At 38.3% G+C, this 16,111-nt stretch overlaps 2 protein-coding genes across 2 annotated transcripts; one reads left to right on the top strand and one right to left on the bottom strand.

Annotated features, from left to right (window-relative positions):
- Positions 1-5,873: 5,873 nt before the first annotated feature.
- On the bottom strand, positions 5,874-6,866 carry LOC120273719 (uncharacterized mitochondrial protein AtMg00820-like). Its single transcript, XM_039280424.1, has 2 exons — positions 6,703-6,866; positions 5,874-6,509 (listed from the first exon to the last, which is right to left on the bottom strand). Exons 1-2 carry the CDS (start codon positions 6,713-6,715, stop codon positions 6,040-6,042), a joined length of 483 nt encoding a protein of 160 aa, XP_039136358.1. The 5' UTR covers positions 6,716-6,866; the 3' UTR covers positions 5,874-6,039.
- Positions 6,867-11,082: 4,216 nt separating this feature from the next.
- Positions 11,083-12,150, top strand: LOC120273716 (polygalacturonase inhibitor-like). The gene has a single exon (XM_039280420.1). It carries the CDS (start codon positions 11,113-11,115, stop codon positions 12,040-12,042), a length of 930 nt encoding a protein of 309 aa, XP_039136354.1. The 5' UTR covers positions 11,083-11,112; the 3' UTR covers positions 12,043-12,150.
- Positions 12,151-16,111: the final 3,961 nt, after the last annotated feature.

Raw genomic sequence — 16,111 nt, 5'->3', positions numbered from 1 at the left:
TTCTATCAGCTGCTATTGTGTGCAGAGCATTTGCTTTTCTTTATAAATGATATCTAAGGCGCCATGCACTGAAAAATGAATGAATTGTTGGGGATTGCAAGCGTTTCTCGTTGGATATTGTAAACGTTTATATTTATTGTAGTGTTTGTGATTTTTTTTCAAAACAATTTGCATTTATGAAAGTCTTGAAACTTTATTTTACAAATATGATGAAGTGGACAAGCTACCCAACACTCGAGCACATTGGAAAAGAGATTAGACTGTATATATACTATATCCATGTATAAAATTTTAGCAGTATAAAGTCAATTGTTTGATGTCATGTGGACAACAATGTTTTAAAAATCGAATCGGCTGTTGACCCGATTAGGCAACCAGTTTCATTGTCCAACTAATTGAGCTGACTGGTTCAACTGGATTTAATGTTTTTCAACTAAATAAATTTTTAAAAATTAAAAAAATTTAAAAAATCAGTAAAAAATAAAGAAAAAAAAAGAAAAATTAAAAAAAAAATTACAAAATTACATATTACAAAGTTATATTGTCTTTATAAAGTTACAAAGTGTCAACTCTACATAAAATTGAATTTTTCAAAGTACAAATATACAAAGGATACAACTATACAGTAATATTCAAAAATAAAAAATTAAATAAAATATAAATATACAACAACAACAAACAAAAAAATAAAAAATGAGAAATAAAATAAAATATAAAGTTTAACTTTAAAATTTTAAAATAAATAAACCAACCATCCGGTCCGGTTCAATCAGTTCACTTGTTGAACCGGTTGAAAGGTCCGGTTACTTATTGTTTGATGTGACTAATCGGACCGATTTACCGGCCAGTTTTCAATTGAACTGGTTGAACATGCCTGCCCGATCCTGCTTGTAAAACATTGGTGCACAATTTGTTCTTTTTATATTATTTTACAGCTATCCATCTTTAATTATAAAATTATCCAAACAATCAAAGCCAAATTGAATAAAAATCAAATTAGCAACATAGTGGTAGAAGGTGAGTCTCAATAAAATTTATTTTATTAAACAATAACTTGAAGAGTCAGATCTTTAATGCGTGTCATGATGTTGAATCTGTGTCATCTGTTATTTATCCATTCTTTGTTTATGTTGGAAAGTTAGTTTTAAAATGTGCTAGCAATACTTGAAATCATTCACTATTATACAGTCAATTCGCTGCTAATTAGCACACGTGAAAAATTTAACCCAAACCAATTACTTGTATCATGAATCATATGTTCAATCAAACTCATACATAAACTAATTAAGATTTGCAGAGAACTACTCAAGAGAGTTCACATATATAAAATCTCAATACATGGGATATCAGTGACACAAAAAGTAATAACTTCATGACTTAGTCAAGGAAAAACAGCTTGTGATAGTATATGAACGTGAAAAAGAGAAACACATCAGAAAAACAATGGCTAGTACATAAACGGGAAAAAGAATAGTGACTGAACCATCTGTGATTGTATATGATACAAGCTACTTTGCTACTCTTTGCTGCCCAGGAATGATGATGTTAATACTTAATAGTATAAACACTCAACTCAATCAACAACTCATAGAACTCAAAGGAAGGGAAAACGTACACTCAAGTTAAAAGAGACAACCTTAACGCATTCAACTTAATTGAAAACTTAACAAAACATTTGAATATAAAGTTTTTTTTGAGGAAGAGGAGCGGGGCGAACCCACTAGAGACCCCAGGGACGTGTACAAGTCTTGGTGGAACAAGAGAGAACGGGACCGCGCTCACGTGAACGCTGAAATCACCCGTACACAATTACTATTCACAACTCCCAGATATGTGCCCTCAGCGGAGAATTGAACTCTCACCACTCGGTGAGAGCTTTATCGGCGACCCGTGTACCAATAAACCCGAAGTTAGTTGACAACATTTGAATATAAAATTAACATCAAAGGCTTTCCAGCAAGGATGCACTCAAAAACGAAAAAGCAAATAAGAACAGTGTTCAATCAGATTTATCGACTTGATATTCTTCAGTCGAGTTAGCATGCATTCTTTAAAGACAGTTGCTGACTTTCTCAAATGGGTAGCCTCCAGATGAGGTTAACACTTCAAGACAGCTACCAAACTTTTTATCAAGCTGCTCTTCAACAAGGAACACATCAGTGAGGACAGTCTTGGACTCAAATGAGGCCTTCAACAATTTCATAGCCTGCAAATTAAAACACAAGAACACCTGAAGAACAATGTTATATATATATATATATATACATATATTCTACAAATTGAAACACAACCTCTTCAAACGCCCAAGCTGACATTCTTCTCTTTGAGAATGTTAAATGGAGAGAGAATATATGAAATTTATTTTATTAATAATTCAAATATTCTTTACACTCTCACTCTCTCACTAGCACTCACTTTTCTCACTATACACTCACACTCTTACTCTATGCACTCACTTTCTTAGTAGCTAGCTTAAGTTACTCACTTGCATGGTTACATTAGTAATGGGAGACCCTTATTTATAGGATGCTAAGTCGGTGGATTAGTGGAATCTAGAAGCATCAAGGCTTACTTGGTGGATACTTCAAGATAATATTGTATAAGTCGGTGATGAAGCTTCCTTGAATTGATGATGATTCAAGGGCCGTCTAGAAGCTTGCTATTATCCTTCAGGGAACATTCACATTCTTGACATCGAACTTGTTGAGCAAAGTGATGCTTGAGATGGTGGACATCGGCATCACAGATAGATCATCCATTATAATGTAAGTAGCTTTGTTGGGATTTGGATGTCGATTGAGGGAGAAGAGATGGGTGTTCAACGAAATGCCTGAAGGTCTTGCTTGTTCTATGAGAGTATACAGTCAACAAGTCAAAAGAAAGTGGAGAAACAAAGGGTGAAACCAGCCAATCACATTAGTCCACTATCATTGATATATATGTACGTATAATACTACAGACAAGGAGACAGATAGTATAAAAACCATTCGGCAAAGAAACAGTAGTTTGCCCTTTGGTCACAAAACAATCTTAACCTACTCCAGCATTGGCCCAACACTGAAAACCCAGAGATCATGTATTAAAATATTAATACATTCAAAAACTTTCAACTGCCTTAACTGCTCATTAGACATAGCATCCATGCCCAACTTCTTCAACCAAGATGGTTCGCCATTCTCCAGTGGTACAGTGCCATACTTGTCCCATCTTCTTTCCACCACCGCACCATCCCTTCACTGCGGTACTTCAAGTTTACTGGCCATGCCTACAGTCCGCACACTATCTTCAATCAACCTCTCAACAACCTAGCCTTTTACGTAGTCTTTTTCTCTTTCACTATGTCCGTGCTCCGGATGCACATACTGTATCACTCTTTTCCATTTTGCAGCAACATGAAGGACATTGAACACCACAAACTTTACTTACATAACGTGACACCCATAGTATGCCTCAACTTTTGCAGGTAAAAGGAGATTGATCTGACACTGTCTCTGTTCCTTTACATGTGAGCTAAGAGGATGTCCTTATTTAGATGAGGCTGGATAGAGGTAGAATGGAGGTTCTCCATGTTCAGGATCGGTCTGTTATAGTTTGGTGACCAAAAAGATACACAGTGGAAGAGAAAGTTCTAAAGAATAGTAAAGTGGAGCTACTTTTCTAAAGCTTTTTTCTCTCAGTACTTTACTGGGAAGAGAGTAATCCATTTAAAACTTTTCAAAAATATCATCATCATCAACTTAGAGCTCTAACACAAAACAACATTAAATAAAAGACAACCTAGTACTAGAAAAGACAACATAGATAACATAAACCTCATTGTCAGTACAATGAAAATCTCCATTCCATGCTTCCATTAGCCACAGTGACGGTGGGAGAGATCAAAGGCTTTTAATGCTGAGTGGAGGATCGCCATCCTCATAGGCTGGTTGAAAAGTCAGCATTTTCAAGGCTTCTTCAACTTTCACTACTTCCATTGTTGACCAGTCAACTCCACCAATCTCACTTTCAAGCAACTTACAACATCCTTCCCTGCTTGAAAAGTCTCCAACTCCTAAAAGAGTTCTCAAATAGTTATGCTTATTTACAGGTAGACTTTTGTGAGGATGTCCGCCTTCTGATCACCAGTTTTAGAATAATTCAACACTATCGATCCGTTAGCAACTAAGCCTCGAATAAAATGGAAACGAATGTAGATGTGTTTTGTTCTAGGTAGTCAGAACCGGACCGGACCTTCGAACCGGAGGAGGCCAAGGTTCAAGGGTCAAAAGGTCCAACCGGGGTTGAACCGGGTCGAACCGGATTTAATAAATAAAAATATAAAATATAATACATTAAATATTGTATTAATTTTTAAATCAAATACACATTCTATATTAATTTTCAAATCAAATACACAACCTATGAAACAAACAAGTATTGATTCCATATTCAAAACACAACATTTAACAACATTTAGTTAAACTAAATTGATATGAAACACTAAATAATATTAATCTCATCAAGTCTTGAAGGCTTGATTAATAATCAATAAGTTGATAAGAATCATTAATCAATAATCATTAAATCATAAGATAATTATTAATTAGATTATCATTAATTCATAATACTATAGATAATTAGATATAAATATAAGATATTCATATTACTAATATCATATTAGGCTAGTTTATTTTAAGTTTTTTTAATTTTTTAATTAAGTTTTAAAACCAGGGAGAGCAGGCCAGTTCATCCGGTTCCGGTTGAGCCCAAGGCGGTTCTCCCGGTTCATGGTCGGTTTTTCCATTGCCGGTTTTTGAAAGTGAACGGACCGGCCTGAGTGCCCGGGTCCGGTTCAACCCGGTTGGACCGGCCGGTCCGGTCCGGTTCTGACTACCTAGGTTTTGTTCTTCCATGGTGTGCGTGATTTTTTGCAATCTCTATAGCATACCGGTTATCACACCAAACTTCAATTGCTTCATCATTCTTCACACCACAATCCTCCACCACCCTCTTTAACTAAATTCCTTAACAGGCAATAGCAGCAGCTGCAATGTATTCGGCCTCGGTTGCAGATAGTGCAGTCACTTCCTGCTTCTTAGAGCTCCATGAGATGGCCCCTGAACCTAGATCAAAGACCATCCGTGAAGTGCTACATCAATCATCAATTGAACCTTCCCAATCGCTGTCACTGAAGCCTCTCAATTTCTAGTCTTCAACTTCAGTATATCTTATGCCAAAACCACTTGTACCTGATATATATCTCAGCAGGTGTTTCGCAGCCCTGAGATGTGTTATGGTAGGCTTTCTAACAAACATGGACAACAAATTCACAATGAAAGATATATCTGGGCGAGTTCATTACTTCGCAATTTCTGTAAGCTTCTGTAAGCTTTGGAATCTGCAGCTCCAGATTCGTCATTACTTTGCAATTTCTCACTGCTGTTTATGGGAGTGCAGACATGTTTACATTGATGCATCATGAATAATTTCAATGTCTCTTTTGCATACCTCCATTGAGTAATGAATATTTCTCCTTGTGCTTGCTTCACTTCCAAGCCTAGAAAAGAATTCAGCAGCCCTAAGTCTGTCATTTCAAAGCAATCTTTCATCTCTTATTTAAAATCTTCCACCATTGTTTGAGATGAACAAAAATAAATGATATCATCCACATAAATGCTTACCAACAATAAGTTACCGTCTTCATCACTTCTTTTATATAATGTGTGCTCGTTCACACTCTTGATAAAAGCATTTGCTCTGAAGGTAACTATCAATCTTCGAATACCAAGCTCTAGGGGCTTGTTTTAGGCCATATAGTGCTTTCCTCAGTTTATACACCTTGTTCTCTTCACCATCCTTCTCATAACCAAGTGGTTGTTCAACATACACCTCCTCATGTATTTCCCCATTCAAAAACTCAGATTTGATGTCAAATTGATAAACGTGCCATCTTTGTTGCGTAGCAATGGCAAGGAGGAGACACACAGTCTCCATCCTAGCTACTGGTGCATAGATCTCATGAAAGTAAATACCAGCCTGCTGAGTATAGCCCTTCACGACCTAACGAGCCTTGTGTCGCTGAATTCTTCCATCTGAGAGATAATTCGTCTTGTATACCCACTTCAGTTGCACAATCTTCTTGTCAAGTGGAGGTTCCATCAATCCCCAAGTCCCATTTCGCTCAATTTCGCCTAGTTCTTCCCTCATTGCTTCTCTCCACACTTTTGTCTTCACCGTTTCTTTATATGAAGATGGATCACAAACATTTAGAGTAAATATACAGCTCTCATAAATGTCCTTCAACAGTCTAACCTTTCTCACTGGTGATTCATCACTTGAGTCAGCTTCTACGCCTTTACCTTCTCCACTAACACTTTCGACTTCTGCTGAAACATCATCAATGATTTCATCATTTGAACCAGCTTCTAAACCAATAGCTTTACCTGTTGAGCAGTCTGTGTCCACAGGAGTCTCTTCATAAATTATCAGTGGTGTAGACTTGGTCTTTAGCTTAGAATTCCAATCCCAACCTACACTTTTATTAAAGGTTACATCTCTACCTATAACAACCTTAGAGGTAATGGGATTGTACAGTCGATATGCTTTAGCATTTGAGCTATGTCCTATAAATACACATCTCTCAGACTTTGAATCTAATTTTTGTAATTTATTTGAAGGAATTAGGGTGTAAGCAATGCGCCCAAACACTCTAAGATTACTCACCTTGAGCTTGCATCCATGCCAAGCTTCATACGATGTTTATCCCTTAGAGCACTGGTAGGCGACATGTTGATGAGATACACAGCGGTGTTCATAGCTTTACCCTAGAAGTAATTTGGCATCCCTCTCTCCTTCATCAAAGCTCTGGCCATGTTCATGATCTCTGAGATGCCGTTCTGTTGTAGTGAGTACGAGGGATGTGAGTTGCTTCATAATTCCACACTTCTTGCAGAATGAATTGAATTCATTGTTAGTGAATTCACCTCCTCTATCCGTGCGCAGCACCTTGATCTTCAAGCCCGACTGTGTCTCCACCATTTGCTTGAATGTCACAAATGTTTCATAAGCCTTTGATTTTTGTTTGAAACAATAAACCCAGCACTTACGGCTGTGATCGTCCACAAATAACAAGTAATACTTGTTACCTCTAAGAGAGCTTGTCTGTATCGGTCCACAAATATCAGTGTGGATCAACTGCAGAGGAGCGAGAGCATTTCCAGATCTCCTTGATTGAAATGGCCTCCTCACCTGCTTCTCCAGGATGCATGTTTCACAATGATGCAGCTTGCTAATATTGGGAAGCCCCAACACCATCTCGTTGCTTATCATGCTTATTAGTGACTCGAAATTGAGATGTCCCAACTGTAGATCGATGCCACAACCTTGTGCTTTTCTTCCCATTCATTGCCACATTAACCTGCCCAACATCAGAGATATTGAGAGGGAATATGTTGTTCCTTGTTTTAATTATCTTCGCCATTCTTTCTCATGTCTTGGCATTATAAATTACACACTCATTTCTTGTAAATATCACAGAGTATCCAGAATTCACCAACTGACCAACACTCAGAAGGTTGTGTGCTAATCCCGGAACATATTGTACATCATGCAGCAACTTGATTCTTCCATCAGAGGTAGTCAGTAACATAGTTCCTTTTCATTAAACAAACATCTCCTTGTTGTCTCCCAACCTCACACTAATCTTCTGAGAATCATCAAGGTTTTCGAACATTTTCTTTGCACCGTCATGTGATTGGGACAACCGCTGTCCACCAACCACACCGATGTAGATCTCGCTTCCTCTTCACATGCAGCCATGAACAGGTTGCTTGTTTCTTTCTCCTCAGCAACCAAGGTAGATTCTTTCTCTGCATGTCTGTCTCTATACCAGCAGTCCATCTTCATATGGCCAAACTTCTTGCATTGATGACACTGCACATTCCCTTTGTAGCTCCTTTGTTCTCCTTGCTACTGTCGATTCTCACTTGATCGACCTCTTCTTCAATTCTTCCTTGGAATCTTCCTCGAGAATATCCTCTTCCACGACCTCTAAATGCACCCTTCTCTCTGTCTTTAACTCCTACTGCTTCATTTCTAACATTGAAAGCCTTCTCTTTCTTTCTCAGCCTGATCATCGGCTTGTCTTAGTAACCTAGCTTCGTGAGCTATCAGAGAGCCACTCACATATTCCATGGTGAGCTTCGTGAGGTCCTTGGACTCTTCAATAGCGGTGACCACATGTTTAAACTTGGGTCCTAAGCTCCTTAGAAACTTCCCAACAACCATGGCTTCAGGAATGGTGTCTCCTAAGCCTTTCATTTGGTTTGTTAGTTCCAAAACCCTTGTAATATAGTTTTGAACCGTCTCAATGTTCTTTATTCTGAGATTCTCAAAGTCTTGCCTTAGTGTTTGGAGCTTGACCGCCACCACCTTAGGATTTCCTTGGAGAACTTTCTTCAAAAGTAGTCCATGCCTCATTTGTAGTGTTTGCTGAGGCAATGCGAGCAGAGAGAGAGAGCTTGCTGTATGAAGAAGAGTACCTTAGCATCTTTCTTCTTGTTTTCTCTCACCTTAGCTTCTTCTTCTTTCTCCGAGAACCCCTTTTCAACTAGCTCCCAGAGTTCTTGTGATCTGAATAGGGTCTTCATCATAAGACACCAGATATCTTCCCCATCAAAGATAGGCACTGCTAGTCCCAAAACTCCACTGGTGGGTTGCTGCTTGACGCCATCGTCATTGATAAGAATCAGCTTTGATACCACTGTTCAGGATCGGTCTGTTATAGTTTGGTGGCCAAAAAGATACACAGTGGAAAAGAAAGTTCTAAAGAATAGTAAAGTGGAGCTACTTTTCCAAAGCTTATTCTCTCAGCACTTTACTGGCAGAGAGTAATCCATTTAAAACTTTCAAAAACATCATCATCATTAGCTTAGAGTTCCAACACAAAACAACATTAAATAAAAAACAACCTAGTACTAGAAAAGACAACATAGATAACATAAACCTCATTGTCAGTACAATGAAAATCTCCATTCCATGCTTCCATTAGCCACAGTGACGGCGGGAGAGATCAAAGGCTTTTAATGCTAAGTGGAGGATCTCCGTCTTCAACTTTCACTCCTTCATTGTTGACCAGTCAACTCCACCAATCTCACTTTCAAGCAACTTACAATACTCCAAGCTGCTGTAGATACAGCCAATTGATCCTATCGTTTGATTCTGTCCTAGTAAATACACTATGGAGCCTACTAGCAAAGCAAGAAGACCAAAGATGAAATCCACCACCTCTTTCCTAGCTTCAGCAAACAATACTCTATTTATTTTAGTGTCTATAATCAGCTTCAGGACCATTATGTTGTTATTCATCTCTATGAACTGCCCTTGTGTGCACAATATTTGCTTTTCTTTATAATGATAGCCAAGGGATCATGCATTAAAGATGAATGCATTGTTGGGAATTGTAAGCGTTTCTTGTTGTACATTGTAAACTTTCATAGTTACTGTAGGGTTTGTGATTTTTTTCAAAGCATTTTGCAGTTATGAAGCTCTTCTTTACAATGATAGCTAAGGGACTATGCATTAAAGATGAATGCATTGTTGGGAATTGTAAGTGTTTCTCGTTGGATATTGTAAACGATTATACTTACTATAGCATTTCTTTTGTGCTTCCCACCCTTCCTTCTGTTCTATTAATGTGATTTGTGATTTACATCTAGTAGACTCCTATAGTCCTATATCTTTCTTTCTTCCCCCATTTGTTAAATAATATAAGTTTATATAATATTGTTGTTTATTCGTGTATTACGATTGTTGTTTATTCATTAATTACAGCTATTTGTCAGACTCATGATTATAGTATATAACAAACTAACGATTAACATTATATTACATTGTTTCATCGTTACACAAAGCCTAGATGAAGTTTAATCCTACTTGGATACAGCTCTTTATTGTGTTGTCCCATGTAATATACAATAATAATGTGTTTTTGATGGTATTTGAATATTTACCGGAGTGTTCACCGTCTTCATCTCTGAATGATCTCCAAACAAGATAGCAACTTGACATTCTAACGTATTTCCTTAGGTCCCTATATACGTTGCTCCAACCTCAGTAATAATTATTTTCTTCTTCATTAGCATAGAGTACTGCGAGTATAGTTTGGTCTTGATTATTTCGTCTGCTTTGTAAGTGGAGTAGCCCTGAAATACCCGTGTAAATTCAGGGAGATTCTCCGATTCTAAATGTGACCTTCTAACTTGCACGACAAAGAGTCCTATATTCTCATTGCATAATTATCATTAGTTTAACGTTTTCGCTCATTATTTCTGGTTCTGGCAGATTTAACACTTTCACTGAGCTTGTTAAATATAGAGACTTTAACAGTATATAACTTTTATCTCGGTCGTTGTCTCCTATTCCGGCAGAGGAAAGTGTTATGTATTTTGAGGTAATTGTACCTACCTCTATAATATTTGACCCACATTTTATTTCTTCGCTGACGTATTTTATTTTTCTCTTTTTGCTTTTTCACCTTCTTGACGGTATTTCTTTTACTCCAACCGTAATCCGGTGATTGGTAGGGGTTTGGTTGTTTATACTGATATCTGTGTCTGTTATCGTTGGAACCAGACTTATGATCCTAGTAATTGTACCGGTTTCTATAATACATGTTAGTAGTTGTATACACCATTGTATACCTACATCTCTGGCCAGGTTCCACATTTTATAATTCAGATTTTTGTATTGTTTTTGCGTGTCTCTTGGAAGTTATTAGTTGTTTTTGTTTTTTTAGGTTGAAGTGCCATTAATAGTCACCTATCCGAGAGAACGAGACGTTGGGTGCGGATCTTATCACGTGGATGGTGATGACTATGGGACGTACTTCTCATCATGTGGGGATAGTTCATGGTCAAAGGGGGATAGGTGAGGGGACAAGAGGATGGTGAGAGGACAGAGGGGCCCACGGTGCATCACTCCATTGAGAACATGAACTTTAATTTGAATGACGGCGGCCACGTGGAGGTGGACCGAGGGCAACCATCTGCCATCTATAAATATATTATATATGCACTCTCAATCCTCATCCAAACTGCATCACAAACAAAAACAAAACCAAACCAAATCCCATAAATGGCCACTTTCTTCCCACTCTTCTCCACCCTCCTCCTCCTCTTCCTCTCAACTTCTCCGGCGATCGCCGGAAAATGCAACAAAGAAGACAAAAAAGCTCTCATTTCCATCAAATCCCACTTCAACAATGCCTACCACTTCGCCTCCTGGACCAACACCAGCGCCTGCTGCGACTGGTATGGCGTTGAATGCTCACCCAACTCCGACCGTGTCACCGGCCTCTACGTCATCCAAGACTCATTGGCCGGCACCATCCCATCCGCCATCGGCGACCTCCCCTTCCTCACCTCCCTCCGTTTCCACAAGCTCCCCAACCTCACCGGCTCCATCCCATCCTCCATTACCAAGCTCCACAACCTCTTCCTCCTCATGCTCAGCTGGAACTCTCTCTCCGGTCCCATCCCTTCATTCCTCTCCTCCCTCACATCCCTCACAGACCTTGACCTCTCCTTCAACCAGTTCTCAGGCGAGATCCCTCCTTCTCTCTCCTCTCTCCCTATCCTCTCAGCTCTCCACCTTGACCGTAACAACCTCTCCGGATCCATTCCTTCTTCTTTCTCCTCTTTTAAGTCCTCACCGGATCTTTATCTCTCTCATAACAACCTCTCCGGCGACGCCTCCTTCTTGTTCTTCGCTTCTAGTTCTGTGACTATAATTGATTTGAACAGGAATAAGTTGAGTTTTAATCTCTCTTCGGTGACCAGTTTTCCGGTGAATATCACTTATTTGGACTTGAACCATAACATGATCTTTGGGAGCATTCCAAACTCAATTAATGAGTTGACCGGACCAATAACCATGTTCAATGTTAGTTACAATCGGCTTTGCGGCGAGATCCCGCAGGGAGCGGTGACGTCCAAGTTTGATGAGTTTTCTTACTTTCATAATAAGTGTCTCTGTGGACCTCCACTTCCTGCATGCAAGTCATGATGTGAAGTATAATATGACGAAAGGTGATGAATAAGATTAGTTGTAAGCTTTGCATGAGATCGATTGATTAATATATATAATAAAGTTGCTTGGCTTTTATATGTAATATATATATATAGTCATATATATCAATTAGTATTTGAATTCCAAACCTTTGTGCTGTGGACTATGCATGCGTTGATTGTGACATTTGGCTCTTAAACAAAGATTGGAACATATCCATTGGATCACCATGGAATAGGCCTATCGACAGCTGTAGTTGTTGAATTATAAACATTTTCTATCCACTCACTACAAGAGATAAGGTCGCAGATATTGTGGATATCAATAATAATTGAGAAAAGGACCTTTAGCTAATTTGAAGAAAATTTAGGTGCCGACAATGTTTTTTTGAATATCTTTTATATCCCTTTTCTTGTAAAAATACCATCAAGTATCTTGAATTTTAAATATTTTTTTATTACCATAAAATTTATTGTGAAGATGAGATAACTTCCCAAGAATAGAAAATTGGTATGTAATAGTGATTCTGTCCATTGCTACACCATCCTCATATGTTTTAGTATAAATAACACCTACATCACACATAGACTCAACTTTTTTATACTAATTTTTATGGATGAGCTGCTTAATAATTTATTTATTTATTTAAATAAATAAATCACAAATTTATTAAAATAAGCTACTTAATAATTTGCTTTCATTACTCTTTACGTTTTTTTTTGGACTCATCGGATATGTTGTTTTATTAAAAATAATAGTTTATGGAATGAAACAATACATTGAATCTCGCATAAGTAAAATACTAATTAGTGGAATCTATTAAAAAACTACGTCTTAAAATTTTTTATATGTGGTTATAAAATAAGAGGTCATTTGTTTTTTTTAAATAAAGATTTACAAAATATATTAGCAAAAAAATGCATTTATTTTATACACAATAAAGATGTATATTACTGATTACAAAAACTTTATTGTCATATTACCAAGTGCACCCAAGTGTTACATGGTATACATTGATATCAGACTATGTATCATCTTTATAATTCTTCCAAAAAAAAAAACCAACCAAATTATGAAAATACTTTTTTTTAATTTAAAATAATTTAAGTTTTTATAAAGTTTTAGAAATCTAATTTTTTTAATACTAAAATATATATAAAAAAAAAAGACAAACCACAGTTAAAAGTTATATCAATTTACAACTTTGAGCTTATATAGAAGTAAATTACACCAGCTAAAGAGTTAGTATTCCATTCCTTTCCAAATTAGAGATTGAGAGTCGAATTTGTGACCTCTGCCCCACACTCATTGATTCTTCACTCATGCTACTTACTTCCCTTCGTTAGCAAGGAATGTTGTGCTTCTCCAAATTTTGGAATCCTCTTCTTGCAATTCTAGTGTCAGGGCCTATTTTTTAGTTGTTGATATATATGTTTTTGGGGAAATTCTTAATATTAGTAATTCAAATTTTAGATTATGTAGTTTAGTTGTTGTCTTTTGTCAATTTAAGCCCTAATCTATTGATCAGCTGTGCTATGCATGAAAAATTGCAATTAAGATATTTCTAATCTTCTGTAGTGCGCAGGTCGCTCAAGCAACAAAAGTGTGTAAAATGCAAGATGTGGATCCCAATAAGAGTGTGAATACGAGTATTACCTATTCTTCTATTATATAATTCAATATTAAATACCTAAAGAACTAAGTGAACTAATTAAGAACTAAGAAGTGAAAAATACAAGTTCAAGGATGTATGGAAAATCAATGATATGGGAGGAGGGGGATGTTTTATCTCTAGACACAACCTTAATTCCCTTTTATCTATGAAGATCAAATCATATGGATTTCTGTTGGCATAAACCATCAACACAAACCAATGGCTTAATACCAACTCCTCTAAACTATCAACTTCTTAATCCATGGATGACAAACCAATGGACCATAAACTAATGGCTAAACCATGGCTTCTTCTCCCTATATATATGAGGAGGTTCTCATCCCATTTCAACACAACTTGAGTGAAGGAGAACAAGTGAGAGTGAGAGAAAATTAGAGAAAATCGAGAAATGTAGCAAAAAGAGAAAAATATTTTCTGAGAAGCTGCTATTCTATCACTACTAGAGAAGTACTTTGGCTTTCTCCTGTTATTGTAGAGAGTTTGTAACTCACTGGAATTTTCCCACTTAAGTAAATTTCTTATCTTTGCCTGCAGTGATTTTTACACTAATTATTTAGGGGTTTTCACAGTAACATGCTGTGTCGTTTATTTTTCGACGATTTCTTTTCATTTTATTTTTCTCGAGTAATGTTATATTCGGTCCTACATTTCGACAAGTGGTATCGAGCTAGATCTTGGTGTAATATATCAGTGCTCATTGTCTGCATGCGTAGTTTACGTCGATGGTGGATCCTCCGCATCGAGAAAATAAGTTGGATAGAGTGTTCGCGCCTTTTTGAAAAGGCCGATTCTGCTCTTCTGCACTGATTTCTAATGAGTGCTAGTGCGGCCAAAAATATGAGATTGAAAAATTAGGGCGTAATTTCTCCTTTGTGGAAAGCTGAGAGACCGGCGATCCCGAGGAAGGACCAGCCTTGGCGGCCATCGTTTGAGAAGCCTCGGTGAGGTCGAAGATGATAAGTGGAATGAGATGGACGCAGCAGGTGCAGTCGTCGTCCCTCGCTAGCGATGGAGTTCTATCAAGCGTGCCGGAGAAAGAAGGCAGCGAAAGAGATATGGGACCCCGCCTGCCATTCTAGTTGTCACGAGGCTGAATCGACTCTAGCAATGAAATTTTCCTTAGGAGGGGCTATCTTAGCATGGCTGGCGGGAATCTGCCGACTTGACGCCGGACGCATGAATACTGCGCGCACTGCTTTTCCCATCTCTGACTCAGCGTCATTGGGATCTGTCGATAAGTCCAGTGAACATCACCGAAATTCTACTCCAAAGTCTGCCAGTTACGTATGATCGACTACGTCGTTAACTTAACAAATAATGTCCTCTGCAGACGGGTCTAGTTTTGTCAATATTGCGGTGGCACATGCGGAGAAGAGGATGCAGCGCGGAAACAGGAAGACAAGCCTGGCAGAAGTTCGCTGCAAGCGGAGGCTTTGCAGTGGTGACGAGAGAGGAAGACCAGCAGGCGATTGAATCTGGTGGGAGATTCTGATGGTGATGGTCAGATGGGAGTCGAAGAAGTGAAACTTTCAAGTGCTGCTGTGGCAGAAGGAGTGAGCATGAAGAAGGATTGTTGGGTCTAAATAAAAGGATTCGATCCTCGAGGGACTGTCTGCAAACGCTTCGAGATGATGGAAGCCGTGAGGTGATGTACCCAGGCGGCGAGCATCCAGTCGAGGTGAATTTCGCGATGTAGCATAGCTGCGATTATTGAGCCACTTTTCACCGACCTCCAGAGAATGGTTCCGTTACTAGTATGAACCTGACATCTCACGGGGGATGCGTAATGCATTATGTAATCGATCAGCTTTGAAAGATGCGTTGGCGTTGGCATTATCAAGCGCGAAGATGTATGATGCGCACGGTTCGGACCATCTCAAAGTAAACGGGCATGTGGAGGGCCTGAAGAAAATTTGTTGTCTATGGGACAACGGTGATCTTGGTTGCAAAATTATGAAGTTCAAAAGCAAGGAGATCGTAGATATGTAATGGGAGGCGCTTGCATGCGCCGGCGAGAAAAGATGAGCTGCATAATCTATACACACATCGCTGGAGGAGAAACTTTACCTGAAGAGAAACTGGTTGCTACAAGTGGTCTCAGTGAAAGATGCACAATGATCGCCCATGTACGCGGAAACTTGGACTGCGTCGGATGCAAGCGAATGAAGATTCTTGCAAAAGGAATCTACTTCAAGGTCTACTTAAAAGGTATACACCACTTTGTGAACGACTAGACCATGGCATGGCGACGTCCAGTCGAGTTCGACACATCTGAATTACTAGAAGCAAAAAGCAATTCTAGAATTGGTTCACTTCGATGTGTGTGACACCGGTTACATCCTGGGAGGGGCAGGTGCTTTGTCGTTTCAGTGGTGACTATTCAGCGAGGAG

Source organism: Dioscorea cayenensis, chromosome 12 (genome assembly GCF_009730915.1).
Source record: "Dioscorea cayenensis subsp. rotundata cultivar TDr96_F1 chromosome 12, TDr96_F1_v2_PseudoChromosome.rev07_lg8_w22 25.fasta, whole genome shotgun sequence".
In the NCBI taxonomy this organism is placed as follows: domain Eukaryota; kingdom Viridiplantae; phylum Streptophyta; class Magnoliopsida; order Dioscoreales; family Dioscoreaceae; genus Dioscorea; species Dioscorea cayenensis.
This window is presented reverse-complemented; position numbering and strand designations above follow the sequence as displayed.

What these genes read in the sequence shown, in the direction of transcription:
- LOC120273716 (XM_039280420.1), top strand. Translation starts at nt 11,113, where the DNA reads ATGGCCACTTTCTTCCCACTCTTCTCCACCCTCCTCCTCCTCTTCCTC.